Consider the following 21460-nt stretch of genomic DNA (forward strand, 5'->3'; position numbering starts at 1 on the left):
CTTATTTTCGGGGAAACACGGTATACAGCATTTTGGTTAAAAGACAGGGTGTCAGCAAATCCCTAGAGCGCATTTATGAGGATGGAAATTCAGTCATTTCCAGCTAGATCCTCCTTGAAAAATGTATTGTTATTAGTTCTATTTTAGTTTTATGTTTATTTTCATTAACAGGATTTCCAGTTTAAGCAGCTGAAAAAGTTGCGCATCTTCGAACCTCCTGAGGAACTTCTTAGGAATCGCTCTACTCTCTTGGCTATATCCAATAAGTATGGGTTCCTGTTTGTTGGTAGTCCTACTGGGCTAAAGGTTTTCTCCACCAAAGACCTTATTATCCCAATAAAACCTGGGGAGGACGCCAACAGCATTGGTATGTTCAGTTATTTTACCAACATCAAATGTGTGATCAGAGCCATTTGTGAATAGTGCAAAACAATTAGGGGAATGATATATATTATTAATATTAATGATGAGCAAGGTTTTAGTCATTGTGTATCTAGTACTAGTTAGTCACATTCAAATAGATTTATTTTTGTAATGGTAAAACGTTATGCGGCCAACCCAGGCATGATCAGAAGAAAATGCTTGTGTAGGCTGCAAAACATCTTCCAAATGACATAAACCAGTCTAGCTGAACATGACTACTACTACTAGAGAATTTGTTTTTTAGTTTTGTTTATTTTACAAATACAGGTTGTCCCCGGGTTACATACAAGATAGGGACTGTAGGTTTGTTCTTAAGTTGAATTTGTATGTAAGTCGGAACAGGTACATTATTTTATTGAATGCAATTAGGACAGATGTTTGTCACAACATAATATTAGGCAGTGTGGTGTCAGTTTACGGTAAAAAATCCCCACTGTGAGTTAATCACAAACAAATCAAAAAAAAAAAAGATTTAAGCAGCCTAACTTTTGGAACAAGCTGTGCTTTGATATGCAAAAAGAAATATCTGCAGAGTTTGTCTTGGTCTTTTAATTAAAGAGTTACAAGAGGTTGCAGATTGAGCTCACCCCCCCTAAGATCACTCACAACATCAGCTGTGTTTAGCAAAAGATTTCTTCCGAAGTCATGCAACCCCCTCCAAGCCTCTGTCTTGCACAGGAGTGAGCAGGGAAGCCCTGTTCATATCTAGGAGTCATCCATATGTCAGATGTCCTTAACCTGGGCACTACCTGTAGACCATATTTACCTAATTTCTGCCTGATAACCGTGATCTGCTCAATCTAATTTGTATTTAATATCTGATATAACTGATATCTATACCTTTTGTTTTTCTGCAGCTGCCAGTCCACCTGGTGTTGAAGTGCCGACAAAATATCCAGTACATCATGTTGCCTTGAGTTCTGACAACCTCACTCTGTCTGTTTGCATGTCCTCCAGTGACAGTGGTTGTACAATCTTCTTTTATGATACTCGCACACTAGTAAATAAGGTATCTGATCTCCATTATCTTTTCCATTTATTAGGACTCTTTTAGTAAATGTATTTTATTTGATAGAGTTGTGCTGCTTTAAAAATACTGGGTTTATTGAAAACAGTGTTTTTCTTGAATCATTTCTGAATTCTAAAAGAAAAGATGCACTATCAGTCCTTTTGAAATTATGCCATTTGTCTTCTCTTTTTTTTTTTTATAGCCTTTTTCTTTATTTTCATATGATAAAATTTTACCAGTTACACACTTCCTGCCTTGGGTGACAACATTTTACTCATGTCACCTTGTCTAGAGAGGATGCAATTATTGTCACAAGCTGTATTTTAAACATGTCTTCTGTTCTTCATCCCCATCTTAAATAGGGACAGAGGGATTGGTACATGTAGTCCCTGGGTTAAGGACATCTGACATACAGACGTCTCCTAGATATGAACAGGGCTTCCCTGCTTGCTGTGTGCAGAACGGAGGCTTGCAAAGGGGAGGTTTGCATGACTTGCAGAAGAAATCTTTTGCTAAACACAGCTGATGTGAGCGATCTTAGGGGGGTGAGCTCTTTCTGCAGCCTCTTGCAACACTTTAATGACCAAGACAAACTCTGCAGTTGTTTGTTTACATACAAATTCAACTTAAGAACAACCCTACAGTCCCTATCTCGTATGTAACCTGGGGACTACCTTTAGTTTACAAAAGGCAGACAACGCTATTCTTTCAGTTCAGCTTACAGGAAGCAACAAGAACATTTGGTTTCTATCAGTATGTATTTTCTGGCCAGAAAATATTCTTAGCCTTAAAAATAGAAACTAATGCTCCCCCCTTTTTGATAACTGGTAAACTGCAATGTCTTAAATAAATATTTCTTCATGGTTTTAGATATCCTTTAAAGCAACTGTGTGAGAAGTGTTATATTTGGACAGATCTGACCACTGATTTTACCAAGACAAACAATATTCAGTATATGTCTTATCCTTTGAATTGTTAGTTAAAACATTTTTGAGATGTTCACATAAAACATCTGTAAGTTGAGCTGTGTGTGTGTGTGTGTATGTGTTTCTGAATTCATTTTTTCTTCTCTTAGGCAAAGCAGCCCAAGCAACCATTTGCATCTCAAACACTTTTGCGAGATCCTGGAACCTTTGTTGCAGACCTTAAATGGAACCCAGTAGCTTCTACTGTGGCTATATGTTTAAGTGATGGGAGCATTTCCGTTCTCCAGGTCACAGATGCAATAAGTCTGTACGCCAACCTGCCTGCAGCCACTGGGGTGACTTCAGGTGGGTATTTTTTTTTTTTTTTTTTGCTACAGTGGATAAAAAACAGGCTTGTATCTAAAGTTTTAGCTTTTTAAAATGTGTTTACTTTCTCCAGTGTTTGTATTTGGTTACAAAAAATAAAGGTCTAACCTCTCTTTTTTATATATAAGATTTATATATAATTAAAAAAATGTTTCCGTTTTTAAAGCTAGAAGGCAATCTGAGAATTTGCTAGTCTGCAAGCTTCAAAAATTGTATTGCGTGTTTATGCTCTGCTTTAAAATAATTTGGACTAATTGAGCCTGATTTATTAAAGCTCTCCAAGGCTGGAGAGGATTCAATTTTATCAGTGAAGCTGGGTGATCCAGCAAACATAGAATGTATGTGGTCCAAGATTTAAAACATTTGCCAGCAAATATTTAAATTACTTTGAAAAAATTCATGCCAGGTTTGCTGGATCACCAAGCTTCACTGATGGAAGTGTACTCTCTCTAGCCTTGGGGAGCTTTAATAAATCGGGCCCATTGTGTGGCCCATGAGTGCAATGTTGTGTTTATGCCTGTGCTCCTATTAAGCACTGAGAAGAAAAATACTGTTGATTAATGGGAACACATTTCTTTTTCTAATCATATTAATCCCACTTAATTTTATCTTCGTTTTTGGATTCTTTTTAAACTTATATTTTCACTTTGCTTGATTGCTGACAAGTTAAATTTCAAACTTACTGTTTGGTTCTCCATTGATAGGGTATGTTATCTTAACTAACAGATCTGGCTAATTGCTGGTTCCTTTGCAGTTCAGAAGTTCATCTTCAGTCTTGACACATCCCCAACATTTGTGGACAGAGATTGAATGGCATCTGTGTGTACCTTCTTCCCTTAATTATTTTCAGTGTTGCACCTATAACCTGTGCAATGTTCTAGAGCCTGATCTCTGTTTCTTCCCCATCTGCTAGTTCTTCTGTGCAAGTGATATTAGGTTAGGGAGCTATGCAAAAACAAATTTAGGTAAACTAATTACACTTTAAAGTACATGTAAAGCAATGCAGTAATTAAATATAGCATAGTTTGCTTTGGTAAGATGGGTATATATCCTGTTTCAGAGATTTATTCCATTTGGTCACATGATTAGCCTTTTTTATGACTCATTCCCATGTGTGATTCGAGTGTTGAGTTTATACCAAGTGTGTGACGTATTCTGCATATGTCACCACTGTTTTATGAACTTCAGCTCTAGGTGGTAAATAGGACTACAGTTTGGCATTCCAAAATTGAGAGCAGGCAAGATTTTTTTTTTTTTTTGTAGGACAGTCAATGTCCTTTGTAATAACATGCTTACCTGCCTATTCGCAATCTTCTTTTTCCAAATTCACTTAGTTGCATGTTTCGGGATATGCCAGTTATCTTGGCATTCCCCAGGGCTGCCGAGACTGAAATAACTCCTGAGTGCATACACAGGAACTGACATACACAGGCCAAAGAACAGACACCCATAAGAGGGGATAATGATGGAATAAGGACAAGTGAGTGTAAAGAAAAAATTGCAATCAAACAGGTATGTTTTTTTGGTGCAGAAGGAGCATTGTCTGTCCCTTTTGCAATTAAGGCCCTTCCTGGTTGCAATATTTTATCTAAAACATCAAGAGATAAAGGAAGGTTGCTTTTTCATAGACTTGCCCTTAAAGCGATTGGGTTAAACAATGTCTACAAGTCATGTTCTGTAAAACGGGATTATAAGCCTATTGAAGCCAGCCTCGGTTATGTTATCATTAGCAACTGACTGAGTCCCTGTAGTTACTGCAAAAAGAAAAAAAAGTAAAGTGTAATTGCCCTTTGTTTTTTCACTTGTTTAATATATGAAACCTTATGTTTTTAACCCGGCATTTCGGTTATAGTGTGTTGGAGCCCAAAAGGGAAGCAGTTGGCTGTTGGAAAACAAAATGGCACAGTTGTGCAGTACCTCCCGGTAAGTGTCAGGTCTCCAGTAATAAAGTCAATTTTCTTGGAGGTTTAACCGTGATTTGCTCATTTATATGAACTTAATTTTGTAGTATGCTGTGTAATACTAATAGTGGCTAAGCAGTTAGCACCATTGTCTTCCAGAACTTGGGTTCCTGGATAGAATCTTTGCATAGAACCATAGTCTGTATTATCTACCCGTGTTTTTGTTGATTACCATTTAGTACTCTGGCTTACACGCAAACATCAAAAAGGCACAAGGCTTAAAGTAATAAACCCTATTAAAGAAAGGCCAAGGCATTCATTGTGTTAAGCTTTCAAACAAGAGTAATGCAAGTTTCCCCTCATAATTCATAGCATTTTTCTAGTTGAATGAAGTGTAAGAACGTTTATAAATAGCCCCTGCAGGTTTAACTGCTTTGCTGTTATCTTTTGACCTTTTTTCTGTTGACCAATAATTTAATAAAGGGGTTGTTTGTGTTCAAAATAATTCTCAAATATCAAAGGGTTCTACATGTTGACCTTCACCTGCAGACTGATCTACTAAATAATATCTGTAAACATAAACTTGGCATTCATATTTTTCTACATTCTTTAGGAAAAAATGATCATATGACAGTCTACTGTTGCAGACTGCGGTTACTGCGTAGGTCACTGGAGGTTTGAACTAGTAAACTTTTCTGGTTGTGGGAGTCCAACCAATTCTGCTACCTAGGGCTCTGAAACAAACTTAACTAACTCAAAATGTAGGACCTTCAAATATTCTGTTTTGTTCTATATTTAAGATTGACTATTTTTATTATTGACAAATGTGTGTGGGTGCATTTTTTCTGTTTACATTTTGGGTTAAATAAAATGTTTGGCTTATTTATTAGTGTATGTTTGTGTTTTCTTTAAAAATTATTTTTAAGTATCCTGTTTGTTTGTTTTTTCAGCTTTTGTTTTTCCTCTTCTGTCTTTTTGTAATGCAGTAATTAAGTTATATTGTGTCTTTCAGAATCTTCAGGAGAAGAAAGTTATTCCTTGCCCTTCCTTTTATGATTCAGATAATCCAGTTAAAGGTATGGAAAATATACTGTGTTATTGATGACTTTATTGGCATTCTGTCATAGTACAACAGAAATTTAGAACATCAAGGGATTAGTTGCTATGAATAGTAGATTTATTCTCTATGCTTATACTAAGAGTAAGTCTCTCTATTAAGCAAGCTTTATTCTAACATGAGCACCCCATACTACTGCTTTGGGAAAAATAATTGTTACTGACACCCTGCACCAGGTATACTGCTGGTTTTGCTATCATATCTCAATTTTTCACACATTTACCCTTTCAGCCCTAAAGTGTTCAGCCTCATATAAATGTATAGAAATACTTCAACTCCCAAACATTAAGAGCTCTGCAGGGAGATCAGGGGATCTAGGGAAGGATATAAGCATAGACAAGTTTACACTTCCTTCACTTATTACACTTAAAGCTTAGAAAGATAATTGTTATTTGTTTCTTCTCCAGACTTCCTTCATTGCTTACAACATGTTTGAAGGGCTAACACTTGCTCTTTGATCTGAAAATTTGTAGAATAGAAAGATTTGAATTCAGACCGGCTAATTCTTTTCTACTGCAGCGATCATATATTCAGGTCTTAGTGTTCATGATTGTGACCAGGACTGTCAGGAGTGTGAAGCAGCTGCAGGAAAATAATTATTTTACCAAATTTTATTTACCTGTTCATGATCTCTGTTAACTTTATATTGGAATTTAAAAATATATTCACTTGTTAATTTGAATTATATATTTGTTGGTTTGTACTTATTTTATTCTTCTCTGTGTTTTTATGTTAGTACTGGATGTCCTTTGGATCAGCACATATGTATTTGCAGTAGTGTATGCGGCTGCTGATGGCTCTGTGGAAACATCTCCTCAGCTTGTGATGGTCTTGCTTCCGGTATACTATTTACATTTTATCCGTCTGTTTATTATTTAGCAAAACTATGGACTTTCAAAGCTGCAAAAATGTTCTGCTTATCTAATTTGATTTACTTTTATCCTTCCTGTTGGGTAAGATAACTTGTATTAGAACAGAGTAACCTCTGTGAGTCACTCTGCATTTATGTTCTGGTGTTTAAATTCACAGCACCATATTGTTGCATGCACCACGTGGTGTCTGCATGGCTTATCAGTTTCCATTTAGAGTCCACTTGGGCAATTCATAGAATAGGGGGGAAATTCCTCCCTTTTTGTTTGAAACTTTGGGAAGTAGAATTAAAAAATCCCCAGTGGGACAGCAAAGAATAACTAACCGTCATAGCTACCCCATCTATAGGTAAGAAAACAGATCAGAGATGTAGAAAACTGTAACTGAAGACTCCATATTTATTATTTAGATAGCAGAAAAATACATTTCAAAATAATTCCCTGGTAGAAATTATTCCATAGCAGTAATTAGGATTAATGAAATGAAGAAAGGAAAGCTGAGGGTTTTTTTTGGGCCAAAGTATGACTGTATTGATACAAATATCAAAAAAAGACAATACAGTACGGTGTTTGTAGTATATGGTCATGCTTATTTAATTGTCATATGGACCAATAGCTATACACAGGCGATCCCTGACTGGGTAATGTTAATGAGAGGTAAGTATTGTATGTCTCGAAGCATTAAATGGCTTCCTCAGGGGATCTGATGAGACTGACGGTACTAGTTTCCCAATGTACTAGATTTTCTTATTTGTGTTTGATGTCCATGATGAAATACAAGGTGGAACAAAGGTGGAAAAAATCCACGTTTCAACGGTGGATTTAAAAAATGGTAGGAGAAGATGCATCTGCAGCGTTGGTAATGCTTCTATAGCATGGCATTTCCTTTACTTTTATCCAGTGGCAGGTATTTACTGTATGTGCCCTGCATCTAGCTGTGATTTTGACACCAAGTGACAACTGGAAGTAGCTAGCTAGTTGGGTAACAAACAGGAGTGGTTTATATGTGAAAGAACATGTAGTACCAAATCAAAAAGGGGGGTATCGGACCTGAATGATATTCATTTAAAAAAACTTAAGGTGACTGGAAACAGAATAAAGCAACATGAAGAAGCATTAGGAGAGACAGATTGAAATGTGGGAGAATGAAATGGTGTACTTGTGCCAGAATCATCTGACGTGTGTATGTACAGATCTAGCCACTGTGCATATTTGCTTTAAAGCTGTTTCTTTTACAGTTTAGAGTTTTTTTACAAATAAGTTTGAATATTTATTGCAGAAAAAGGAAGACAAAAGAGGGGAACGCTTCCTTAATTTTACAGAGATCTGTTACTGCAGCATCAACAATGAGAGGCAGCATCATTTCTTCTTGAATTACCTTGAGGACTGGTAAGTTGCTAAATACACCTTTTTTCCTTGCTAAATATTCTGTTTGTTTTCACCTTATTAGTGGTAAAATTAATGCTCTGCTTGATATGCTCACTTATACATCAGGTTGTATGGAATAAAATTCCAAACAGCATTGCTTGTAACTGACTGCCCCATGTAGTTATATGTGTGAATATCTCACAATACTGATAACAAGCCTGGGGTAGTTGTATGACAGTTGTTCTTACCTCACCATACATTTGAAAACCTAACAGCACAATTTTGGTACCATCTGTTTTTGATCTACCAACTATGTAATATGAGGACCCTCCTAATCCATTTTTATCTTGGTGGACAGGCCTTTGCACAGTAGATTTTAAAGTCAGACTGTAACATGTGCAGTGAGCTTAAACCTGTATTTGGTCTAGCCTAATTCTTAAGAACCATCCCTTTGCTGAGAAATGTATTTGCCATATGCAATTTACTTTTATAGGCACATTTATTTCTTAGACTTTTCCCACTTTTAGAATTAAAAGGCTGGACTGGTAACATTTTTTTTTTATTATTTCTTATTTAGGGAAGTTCTTCTCACAGCTTCAGCAGCTTCCATAGAAGTCAGTGTAATTGCCAGGCTACCAGACCAGGTATTTCTCTTTTTATTTTTGTTTTGGTATTTGAATAAAAATGTATTGTGTTTTATATTTTCAGATAAATCAATAGCAGACTGAAAAAAAAAAATAGAGTAAAGGCAAACATACTATACTTTATAAAGAGAAAAACGGCATAAATAGTACAAAAGTGCATACAAAGTAAAATAGTGGGTGACTAGCATTTACTATGTTGTAAACGTGACTGATAATGGTTCCAATACTACAAATCATTACTGTTAGGTATAACTCATGGGTGAGGGATATGAAAGAAAGGTACTAGCCTAGAGGTTGGGGGTTATCAGAAAATATTCTCTGGACAAGCCCACCAAGCAGGAGCTTAGAAGCATGGCTTCTTTCTTTAACTGTTTTTTTCATTATGTTTTGGGGCGGTCATTTTAGTTTGTGGTTGACAGATTGCTTTTTTTTTTTTTTTTTTTTTTTTTTCAGGCTACATGAAATAATTCTCTTTCTTTCTAAGGAAGGGGCCTAACCCATCCTGGGCTTTAAATGTTTTGAATTTAATGGTTATGGTCTGCAATGTCCAGATTGAATCCTGTTGGTAATTGCCTTCTTATGTTAGGAGATTTCCTGGCTTCTATAAAATTACTCCTTTTTGATCATCACAAGTTATTAGTTTTTCCAGTAACAGTTTTCCAGTTACTGTAGGCAACGACCAATATGAGTTTGTGGTTTTGGCCTATTGGAATGTCCTCAGCCCCAGAAATGTTTATGAAAGTTTTGGCCACAGTGCTATCTGAACTATTTATTATTTAGGGTGTATCCTAAATATCTTGTCTTTGTCCATCTCCCCATCTGAAGTATCTGGGGCTATTTTGGACACTGGGCTGTAAAGTTTTTTTTCTTCTTCTGCTGCAAAAGCTTTGGAGGCTTTGGGACCTTATTGAGCCTTATTCAGCATTTCCAGAAGGATTGCTTTTATTTTCATTTGCCTTACATTGATCTTGTTCAGTTTGGTTCTTTTTACACAACACTACCGTTGCTATTTGCAATAGCTGTTCCACACAAGAAGTGGAACTAGTCTCTGGTTTCCCTGGTCAGGGAAGTTGCTGTTCAGGTGAGATTCTCATGGATTGGTTGATTTAAGGTAAGCCATTTGTTCCCCTTGAAAATTATGGTGGTGGATATGAGCCTTTAAAGCATAACTGCACTTTTAGTCACAGTGCAATTTTCCTGTATGCCCATTTCCCTCAGAGCCAAACTACGTCACCTTTCACAGATGCAGTACTAACCAAGATCTGGCAGCGTAGTCTCACTGTTAGTGTATTCAACCAAGGAGCTGTCTTTTCTTTGCTTATTCCACAAGGGTGATTGTTACATTATCAAGCTTCATGGTCACTGTAAGGTGGTGCTTTAGTCTTCGGTACAGGTTGACATTCAAACCCGGCAACCTCCGGACCTGAGGAGTGCCGAATTTTTGAAAATCGTGGATTTTTGAATTGCCTGTAATTATAATGTATTAGCGCCATTTAGTGGCAACTGACAGAACTACACCCGAATGGAATCGGCTTCTTCCTCAGTGAGAATGCAAGGGCTATTAATGCCGGGAAACTGAAGGATCCAGATTATCGATGGCCGGATTTTCGATTGTCAACCTGTACTTAGTTTGAAATTTTTGCAAAGTTCATATGACACCATTAACATATGCTAACTTTGACTGTAAGGTTTTGCAGGCTGTAGTTTTAAATCATATTGTTGGTATTATTTACTTTTATTTGCTTTTTTGGTGTTTGTTCACCCCAGATTGTTCGTTTTGTGTGGATGACTCACTTGTTTTTCTAATTTTTATCTAGTAAGCCATCTAATATGGTATTAGTCACTGCAGAGATTGCTCATTTTAGTTCTGTAAACAGGCTTTTTTCAGCATTGTCTCTGCAAAATGTAAATAGACAACCCTTTTGTTGATTGAAGGCTGCATACACACACCAGATTTTTGTTGTTGGAAGCGATCTCTTGTTATGTCCAACGACAAAAGATTGAAAGATGAATGAAGAAAACATATATTTTTTATGTAGCTCTAACTATTACTAAAATAATAAACATATGTTGTAAAATACTATACATCTGCTTTGATTTACTGTCATTCACAATCACTTTTTTTACAGAACACTTGGGAACTGTGGATTTTGGAAGATTCTGGCCGAGCTGAGCTACCTGTGACCGACAGCAGCGATGACACTTTGCCTTTGGGAGTTGCACTTGATTACAGCAACCAGCTGGAAATAACAATCAGTATGTTTGATTTTTTTTTATTTTGTTACAAAGTTTAAATTTAGGAATACGTTTGTCCATAACTTTCTTTAGTGGGTCACACAACATCAGTATCTTTAAAAGAATTATTTGTTAAAGGCTAACCCTAGATTTAAACAATTTATAGCCTTGATTAATATGATTTGTTAATAAACTGTTGTTAAACTGTTATTTGTCATAGTACTTATTTTTCTTGTGCTGTTATTTACCCTACTCAGCCCTGAGCTGTTTATGTATTTACATTTTTGGCACTGTGTCTGCAGGTGGAAGGGGTAAACAGGTTTACTGTGGGTAAAGGGGTAAACTGTTTAAAATGACCTAGTCTAAAAGACAACATCTAATAGTTGTTATCATGGTGCACAGAAATATTTTTGTTTAATTCGTGTAAAACCCTGTAATGTTGTTTACATTTGAAAGAGGGTTCTTGGTCTAACATCTTCCTGCAGATCTCTGGACATTGATGTCACCCTATGTATTGGCTGACCAATACACATAAACAGGAAGGGTCAAGTGCTGACATTGCACACCCCGTGCAATGAATTATGGAATCCTGAATTATTGTAGAAAACTGAAACAAGACTGAAAATATGTGCAGGTTTTCCTGGGTGCCTGTTTTAACAACCTGTTTCAGTATTCTCCACAGCCCCTTTACCACCTGGGAGTTTTTAGGGAGTTACTGAAAAGTCGGGTGTTAATATAGGGGCCACCACAGACGGCTTCTTTCCACCCAGCTTAAAAAATATTATAGGGACAACACTGCTGTTTATTTTTTCTCTATGAACTTAATGCACCAATAAAATAGATGAGGAGTAACCAAGAAAATGTTGGATTTCTCAGATGTTTATAGTTTAGTTATACTTTATAGTATATAGACCACACTTTATTAGTCACTACTTTAAAAGTTAAAACTTTGCCAATCTTCTTTAAATATTTGTTATTTTTATCAACTTAAGAATATACCTGCTGGCTTCTAGATTAGGCTGACAGGCTGCTCAGTTCAACCTTTTTCAGCCCTTGAGGTTTTCAAGCTGTCAAAAAAGTTGCTTTAAAAGCTTTCTTTGCCTTGTCTCTGCAGATGAAGAAACAGTCTTGCCTCCTTCCCCTATACTTGTGATTCTTTCCACTGATGGGGTCCTCTGCCCTTTCCATGTGATCAACCTAATTCCAAATGTAAAGTCTCTCACTGCACCCTTGGAAGAACTCCGCATGCAAGGGGAAAGACATCCTGCAAGTGGTAAGCCTATGCTTTCTTGATACTTTGGTGACTACTTTTGTGTACAGTGAAATAGTCTTTTAGAAGGCTGGTGTCGGGGGGTACAAAATATGGTTCAAAATCCTTAACAGAGTTTAGGTGATTTGAATAAAGGCCTTTCTCCGTTAGGAAAAGTGAAATCAGTTGCCGCGAGGTACCTGGCTTGGTCAGGAGTTTTAGATTTTAGGAAATTTAGAAATACTGTCTGGTTTACTTGTTTAAAAGTTGAACTAACATTTTCAACCAGCCAGGGCTTTATTGAAGATAGGGACATGTGATGACCCTTCTGCAATAGGCATTTTTACCTGCCTGATCACTGTCTCCATCTGTCAGAACCACTGGGCTATGTATGCAGGTGGGTACAAATGAGGTTTAGTTCTGGTTTAAAGAAAATGGGAGTACTTCTATTTCTTTTCTTCTGAACATGATGCTTGCAAAGTTAGTTTGCTGATCCGCAGAAAATAATGAGTAATATCAAGTATACCGACAAGTTCAATTTGACATATGTAAAACCTTAGGACTCCAAATTATTGAAGCCACAAACTGAGTTCTTGTGATTTCACCATGGCAATGGAGAGGATAGGTTCAAAAAATAAATGATTATGATAATAAATTAAAAGATGATCAATACACTATGTAACAAGTTCAGGATTTATCACATATGAGCCATAACTCACATTGTACCCTCAAATAAGGCACCACAAACCCCAGTTTTGTTTTAAAATTATGTTGGACAACCCTATTTCTTCATAACTTTCTCAAAAAGAATGCAAGTTTCATGCATGGGTTCACACAGCTTCACTGATAAGTGTATCTTCTCTAGCCTTGGAGAGCTTTAATAAATCAACCCCAATGTGTGTATGTACATCTCTGCCACCAGCCATGACCCCCACTTGATTTATATCCTAATAGTGGCTTATTTTAAGTTTTCTATTTTACTAATTGAGATAAGTCAACAAAAAAGCAAAAGTATTTTGATTCACTTACCAAAAACAAGCCAGCAGATCAGCTAACTTCACTTGCTGCATTCTTGTTTCAGTTTGGAGGCTCAAGAAGTGTTAAAGTTGGAAACAGATAAGTAGCACTTTTAAGTGGAGGTCAGCATATAAACTAGCAGCAGCAAGATGAAACCTCTTGTGATTGTGCATTTTTCTTCATTATTATTTTGTTTGTTTTAATCCACTTTACAGGAATTAATAATAATTCATAGTTTCTCATTCTGAGAAAGATGGTGGTAGCCATGGTGAAATTTTAACTGCAAGATTACTTTTGTATTAGGAAATAGGTCACATGCTTATGTTTCTCTTTTTGATCTCTTTGCAGCTTCAAGTATTCCTTCCCAACCTACTCAGAGCTCTGTAGCTCCACCTAAGATACTTGCATCCATTAATCCAGCTTTTAGCACTCCAATATCCAACCTTGCTTCAAAAGCTCAACCAACGCCCCCAGCTTTTAGTTTGCCTGTCACTACAAGCAATCCTCCCCAGGTTTTTAGTCCCACCACAGCAAGTTTTGCCAGCAAAGCGCAGACCACTTCACAATTCAATGCTCCTTTATCAAGTATTCCCAGCAAACCTCAGGCTACTCTACCAGGATTTGGCTCTGCTGCTACGAGTCAACCCAGCAAACCCCAAGCTAGTTCTTCACTTTTTGGTACTACAGGCTCTGTTGGAAAACCTCAAGAATCTTCTACAGCTTTTAGTTTTTCCACAAATTCATCATCTGCCTCAACTGGAGCAACCAACACTGGCTTTTCTGTTCCAGGAAGTTCCCAGGGGTTTTCCTTCTCTATGCAAGGGCTCCCAGCTTTTGGAACTCCCACTTCTAAGCCAGACCCCTCCACTAACCCTGCCCAACAAGCAACAAGCACTGGTTTTGCATTCTCTTCTAATGTCAAAGTGAACCTCAGCGAGAAGTACGTATAAAAACTATTACGCTTGCATAACATGTATTGTGCACACAAATTAATGATTCAACTGCACTTGCAGTTTGTTCGTTTTAGATAGCATGGGATATGGTTAGAGCAGGGGTCAGCAAACTTTTTTGGCTACTAGGCCATTTCAGGAGGTCAAGAAGGCACACTAGGTCAGACTCTCTCTCTTGAGTCACGCGCTGATGGCTTCACCCCCTACCAGGGACGCCCCTGAAGGGAAATCCCTCTCCTCCGCAATGCATACGGAGGAGAGGCAGTGTCCCCTTACCCCAGCGGCGGAAGTGTTAACGCCAGCCACAGTATATAGGGAAGGGAGGCATAACAAGAAGACTCAAGAGCTGCGGGTTGCCAACCCCTGCCGGCAGGGATTAGACCGATCGACCAGGGGGGAGTTAGGCTGGAACGGACTACCGGCTAGGAAGTTTCTGGCCTAAAGGCTGGAATTTGTCAACCTCTGGGTTAGAGCCTTTGTCAGGTTATTTCTGTTTATGCCCCAAATGCAAAGTGATATTTCTCTACTTACCTATTCTGTACCCATTGGTACAGAAAGTATTTAAAGCCCAAAATGAGTTCTAATTCTTCCCACATTACTAAAAAAAAGTGTGTTCTCTCTTTCAATTATCATGATGTGCCATGTTTTGAAATGTTTAGAACTTTTTACCTGTGTCACAAGGGTTCTTCCTCTTTTGTGTGCGTTCTCCAAAAAACATTTAAGCACTTTGAGCCTTAAGGGAGAAATGTTGCATATGTCGATAGTAGTAATGGTAGTATTCCATTTATACTGTAGTATATAGTGCTTTAGAACGAGAGCAAATTATTTAGGAACCAGAAAGTTTTACTAATTTACCAGGAGACCAGGGAATATGCTTATGCACTGATCGGGTTTATCTGAGTGTTAGAACTGTGCTAGCAGTAATGTATGTAACCAAGCTTCTGATTTATGACCAATAAAGTAATTTACTTAAACATATTTTACTGTGTTACTTTTCAGTATATTTAATTTTTTTTTTTCTGTTCCAGATTCAGTGCCGCTGATGCAGCAAACGCAAAACCTGCCTTTGCTTCTCATACTCTGTCACATCCATCAACCCCTCCTTTTCATACTTCCTCACATCCATCAACCCCTCCAGTTAAGTCCACAGTGGCAACAGTTCCCCCAGTCAGTGGTGTTCCTGCACCATCTCAGCCACAGCCCATAATGGCTCCTAACCGCTCCTTTCTCGATGGTAATTTAAATTTAATATTCTGATTTTCTCTAGAAATGTAACCAAACCTTAGCAAGAAACAACTTTGATATGTTTTTTCAACTATTACTACGTGACTTATTTTCTGGGTTTAAAAAGCAGCCATTACTGCTAACATTTAAAGAGTAATCAATAGAAATGCCAATTATATTACCATGGATAAACAGATCTATAGTGTGTTATGTTGTTTTTTCCTTTTGAATAAATGTTTTAAAAATGTTTTTTTGGCTTGAGGGGTTACAATTGACAGGTGCGTGCAGAAATATCTTTTGTATGCTGGCAGTAATGTGACTAGGGGCTGTATGTTGTCTATTTACAGCACAGTGAATAGGGAGTATATACTCAATGTATGCACCTCTGTAACTGGGGATTATGTATTGTTAAAATAAAATAAAGTGTCAGTAGACATTACAACAACCTGGCACCTATCAAACTCCATACACATCCCTGCTACTACTTGAAAGCACATCTAATGAACACAATGCTAGCTAGATCATAAGTATATCTAGTTACCTACATTCTATGAAATTCAAACAGTAAATCTTCTGTTATTATAATGTGGGGTCCAGGACTACAAAATGTCACAATCAGACCAGGGTATAAACTGGTATTCTTCTTCTTATGGCATTTTGGTTTATAATCAAATATATTTGGTAGATGTACACCTAAAAACTATATTACATTTAATTTGCTAAAAGAATGTGTATTTTAAACTTTTATCTTCTTTTTCATTTTATTAATTGTTGAGTCTTAGCATAGTTGTATCCCCCAAAGCCTATTTGAAGCCTTTTCATGCACATGCACACTTACTGCTGTGATGGTATATGGTGTATGTCATTGATTAGGCAAAGCCTCCTAATGGTGACAGCAGCGCATGACCCCTTTTAGGTCCCCATCAGCACTTGTGACAGGTTAACAATGCAGGGGAACAGTTGGGAGACATGGTCAGACATTGCCACCCTTCACCTGGAAGTGCTTGAAAAAGGCTCTCATGCCATGTTACTTAAAACGTACCTAAACAACTCAGAAATTTCACTTTACATAAAGGAGTAAACAACTCTTTCATGTAAGGTAAAAATTCTGTTTATTTGTTTTTTTTTTTTTTTTTAGGTGCAACACCCTTTTTTCTTTTAAGTGCACCACCGCCCTCTAATTCTCGATTCCCTAGGCGGTCGAGAAAAGGGGGAAAAAATTGCCGATCCCATGCATGTGCAGTGGGACCGGCAAGTTTTTTTTTTTTCAACCTACGTCACCCGATCTTGCACCTGGGTTGGGTGACGTAGGAAGAATAACTCAGAAGAAGAGGCGAAGATGGCGACGCTGGCTCAGAGACACATACCGATCCGATGGAAGACCACTCCAGACCAATCGACTACACTGCGCAATTGAAGGTTAAGTGTAGGTAAGTAAGTGCAACTAATGTGGTTCTTTGGTTTGATTTCCCAGTGCAGGACTGACAAACTAGGAACTATGTTGTTTTTTTTTTTTTTTTCGTTTGTTTTTTTCATTTATAAGTCTGGTCTGTTGATTGTGTTTTTTATTATACAGATGTATTGTATTGTATTTTTTTCAGGCCCTCAACAACCATCAACCCCAGTAGGGCATCAGAAAACCCTGAAGGTCAGTTCATCAGAAGTGAAGCAAACACCTACTCAGGTAATCTTCAAATTAGGAAGTACAAGTTATATTTTGGTGAGGTGCTAAGTGAATTTGAAAAGCTCAAATCTAAAAGCATGGAATTTATACCTTGTAAATAACATGACCTGTACAACTACACAATTATTAATGACTGACTCTTGAGAAGAGACGTTTAAGGGGGGATATGATCACGCTGTATAAATATATATACGGTCCAAATAGAGAGGGACAATGTTGAATTTGACTTTTAACATCGCCCCACACGATGTTGAAGCGTACCTAAACGCAGAAAGTTCACTTTACAAAAATGGGTAGACAATCCTTTTTTTTGTTAAGTAAAAATTCTGTTCTCACGCTTGCGCAGTGAGATCGGCAAGTTTTTTTTCTAACCTACGTCACCCGATCTCGCACCTGGGTCGGTTGACGTAGGAAAATAAGGCGAAGATGGCGCCGCCTCGTGAGGTGGCTCGGAGACGGATACCGGGACGATGTGGGACCTGATTGAAGACTCCTCAGGACCGTTTGACTGCGCTGTGGGATTGAAGGTAAGTGCTTTTTTTTTTTTTTTTTAGCCATTTTTCAGTTTACTTTCTCTTTAAATGGCTTCCTGCTGAAACTTAGTTTGTTAAACTTATAGAATTTTTGATTATATGTTGACACCTTATAAATTAATCAAATATGTATTTTTTGTTCCAGCCCCAAACTACCAACCCTATTCTAAATGCAATACAAGAAGAGGTATGTGTTAAAAAAATATATATTCAAATCCTATTACATGGACAGTTAAAGTGACATATACAAGCAGAAAAAAAATATTCTATTTTAATATTACATCATGTTTTTGCCCACAGTAGGTACAGCAGGGCTGGCAGGTCTGTTTAGTTATTCTTGCAATTCACATACATCTGCTACAACACATAACCAAAAACTTCTGTTCATTTCCTGGTTTAGCCTTCTAGCTACATTGGAACATCTCCCTGTTGAGTTTACAAAATTGTTGATGCTATTACATTTTTCCAATGAGCTGATTCATGGCAAAAAGCAGACACGGGAAGCTCCAAAACTGAATTTGTCAAAAGGGCAATATTTGCTTGTTGCAATTCAAAGGTTTGTTCATGCAGTCATAATTTCTTAAAATATGTGGGTAGGCACATCTATCTTGTATTTGAGATTAGTTTGGGTTGCTTCTCAGGTGCCCTTTTTTTTTTTTTTTTTTTTGCAGTTGACCTTTGCCTAAGCTGCCTTGAGCTGCATGATCCAAAGTCTTTGTACACAGATGCTATATATTTAACTAATTCCTGGGGTTCCGCTTTAAATTGAATTGGCCAGTTTTTCTGCTAGTTATGCAGTGATGGATATGCAAATTTAAAAATGAAAAGTGATTTCCACAGTTGCTCATTGTTCTCCAATATTTATTAAACATTTTGTTTCTCAGATTTCTCACTTTCAGAAAGAGATGGGTGAGTTAAAAGCTCGGACAGCGAAAGCCTCTTTTACTATAGGGACCGATGAGGAGATGAGACATTTAAAGATGGAATGCAATGATCTTGATTCCTTTATGCGGGACATCAAAGCAACCACAGAGGTAAGTACAGGGTTTTAAAAGTGCTTTTATATGGCTAGGCATATCCCAGTATCCAGGTAGCCAATTATACATCTGCCTATGAACTGTAAAGGTAAAGAGAAATAGCCCTATAATATAGGCGGGAACATATGTAAATGTCTGAATGAGTTTTTTTTGTGTGATATGGCCAAACTTCTTACACATTTTCCTATGCCATCTTCAAAATATTATCTAAATGACTTTTGTTTTTTTTATTATACATGCTAATAAATACCTATGTAGTTTTTTTTTCATCTGCTAAGGCAGCGGAGAAGGACCCAGCTTGGGGGGGCCACAGCGGCCAGAGCCGCGGACCACGTCTTCCGCACGCATAGCAGGCTCTGATATCCTATTGACCCGGCAACTCTTTCATTGCAGGTCTGAGCCTGGGGAAAGTTTTGCCATTATGACGTTACTCTTAGGGGAAGTGTCTTCCCCTTTGAGTGACCCCGCACATGCACGGTCCGGAGTCCATGAGATTAGTGGTCCCTGAGCTACAAAAGGTTGGGGACCACTGTGTTAAGAGACTCATGAAATATTATACCTTTGGGTTGTATGGCCACCTACAGGAGAATTGGACACTAACAAAAAACATGGAAAACATTGTGGAAAAGCTCAAAGTAACCTTTCCTACTCCCACCTTGCCTCAGTTTTTACTAGTGTACCTGTGGAATAGACATCTTTGCATCTTCTCTTCTGTAAAAAAAAAAAAAAAAAAAAACACACATCCTGGGAAACCATCAAGACTGACCCAAGAGCAGCACATGCTTACCCTGCTGTGCTGGAGACATAGCTTGAAAATGATGATGAGTTCTATTTTTGAGACCACTCTAGACCCTTTTCCGTTTACTAGGTAGGAATGGAGCATTGTATAAGAGCTATTGGCTTTCACAGCTCTGTGCTTTCCCTCTCTGTTAAGACCCAGTGAATAGGCCATACATCAGCATTCCCTCTCTTTGGTTTTTGGGATTGGGTGCCTTTAAATTTCCCACTGGTGCCCACATGCTCTTTTACAAAAACTAGTGCTGCAGCAGATGACACCGGCTTTTTTCTTCTAACATTGGTTGAATATTGCTTTTTTAAGCTGCCAACGTCTATAGTCTGGAATAGTGGTATACCACTTCCTGGCTCCAAGTCTCCTGGTTTGTTGGCTGAGGCTCCTGACACAACCCAGCAATATTTTAAGGGTTGTTTTTCCCAGTTTTTGCCCCTTACTGGAAGTGTTCTAATGTGCTGATCCCTGGGGAATCTGTTTATCTTGGATTTAGTGGATATCAAACCTTCTGCTGCAAAAACTGTGTTGGATTCCAACCCTCAGTCTTCTCTATCTCCCCAGTAAAGGTATCTGAGGTGTCCGTCTGCTGTACATACTTCAGAGGCTATATTTAAAGAAGCATTTATTGATTTTGTGTTCTCTACCCTGAAACCAGAAAATCTGAAATCTTTTTCACGTCTAGAGCAGCTGTTAAGGGACCTGTGCAGGCTAAATCTTTCATTCACGGCAATTAACCCTGTCTTATTACCATTTAAATCTAATGACTAAAGGCTTGCAAGTTATGATGGCTTGCCAAAGGATTCTTTCCACTTTCTCGCTTGGCTCTTTTATCCATAATTATTCACTCATGGATATAGTTTTGGACTGCAGATCCTAAGCAGCTTACAGCATTGGGGTTGGGCCCCTAACCTGGTTAGGTCTCCCTTGGATGACATTTTCAGGAATGCCACCACCGACTAGCAAGTAAAATCTACCTCCGTGGAAGAAGTCGTAGGTGTGACCTGGAAAATGACCCTGTCATCTTTTCTCCACATCTAAATTTTCCACATTCAGAACCTGCAAAGCTGGAAGTTCTATAGTCTATCTCAGACCCCTGTTGTCATGAAGACATACCTCCATTTTTCTAAGTTGGGGTAATGCACTAGATCCCATTGGACACTTCGGGCTCTATTTATAAAATATTCTCTTGTGGGGATCAATTACTGCCATTGAAAAACATGAACTTGAAAGATTCACTTAAGGGAATGTCTGATTCACTGTTTTGATAAATAGAGCCTTTGTCAGTTTTGTAGTAGCTGCCTAGCTTTTTTATAATTATGACTTGTTGGACTTCATTTTGGAGCTGGGAAAGCCTTTCTCACTTATTCCATGAAAGTTTTGCACACAGAACATGAGTCCCTTTTCCTGGTTAGGAGCCAATGGCACCCTGTTTATAGAGTAGTTTTGATTGCTAGAAGTTATTCCTTCCTTGGATAGTATTTGACTTAACTTAATTGATCCAGATGTTGTCTGATCCTGGTGTACTTGTCTCAGATCTTGGATCCTGAGTATGTTGTTCTCTTCCATCCGGTCTCCTGTGCATGTTGTTTTTTTCTCTTCATTGGTTCAGTGTGTTTTTCCTTTTTGGTTTTCTGACATCTGGTGCCCTTCTGCCTAGTAATCTGGCAGTTACTGAGGTTGTATGTTTTTTATTCCCTATTACAGGATTTGTTTTTGCTCATGATAGCTTTTTATTTCCTATTCTTTACGTGGCTGAGATCCAGACAGGCCCCACTGGAATGCACTGTTTGCTGTGTCTACCCCTCAGTTTGACTGCTTTTTTGATTTCCAGAAAGTAGGAAGACCTTCTGTATTCCTCAGAAAGAAAAGAAAAAATTTTTGTATAGGTCCCGCCTCCTATCTGTGATCAGGCTCTTGGTACTGCTTGTTACAAACTAAGGCATTCTGGTGGTAGATAGGGTTATTCTGGGCTGGCCCCCCACTCTTTTTTTTTTATTATTGTTTTTTTGATTATTACGGTCTCTTACAAGAGGATTGGACAACTGTACAACAAGAGTTCCTGTGTTCATTAAAGGTCTCAAAAAATGGTATTTTACAGTAAGGTGAACATTCTTTACA

General features: G+C 37.8%; 1 protein-coding gene across 2 annotated transcripts in view; it reads left to right on the plus strand.

The window, feature by feature from the left end:
- NUP214 (nucleoporin 214) overlaps positions 1-21460 on the plus strand; it is a 48424-nt gene that overhangs the window by 1363 nt on the left and 25601 nt on the right. For both annotated transcript variants that reach the window (XM_072412352.1, XM_072412353.1), the window contains exons 2-16: positions 172-367; positions 1281-1432; positions 2508-2703; positions 4577-4647; positions 5638-5701; positions 6479-6582; positions 7891-8000; positions 8557-8623; positions 10753-10879; positions 11973-12131; positions 13473-14064; positions 15103-15308; positions 16900-16982; positions 17661-17702; positions 18400-18549. In XM_072412352.1, coding sequence (XP_072268453.1) covers positions 172-367; positions 1281-1432; positions 2508-2703; positions 4577-4647; positions 5638-5701; positions 6479-6582; positions 7891-8000; positions 8557-8623; positions 10753-10879; positions 11973-12131; positions 13473-14064; positions 15103-15308; positions 16900-16982; positions 17661-17702; positions 18400-18549 — 2319 coding nt within the window. The remainder of the gene's footprint in view (positions 1-171; positions 368-1280; positions 1433-2507; positions 2704-4576; positions 4648-5637; positions 5702-6478; positions 6583-7890; positions 8001-8556; positions 8624-10752; positions 10880-11972; positions 12132-13472; positions 14065-15102; positions 15309-16899; positions 16983-17660; positions 17703-18399; positions 18550-21460) is intronic.

Source organism: Pyxicephalus adspersus, chromosome 5 (genome assembly GCF_032062135.1).
Source record: "Pyxicephalus adspersus chromosome 5, UCB_Pads_2.0, whole genome shotgun sequence".
NCBI classification, from domain to species: Eukaryota; Metazoa; Chordata; class Amphibia; order Anura; family Pyxicephalidae; genus Pyxicephalus; species Pyxicephalus adspersus.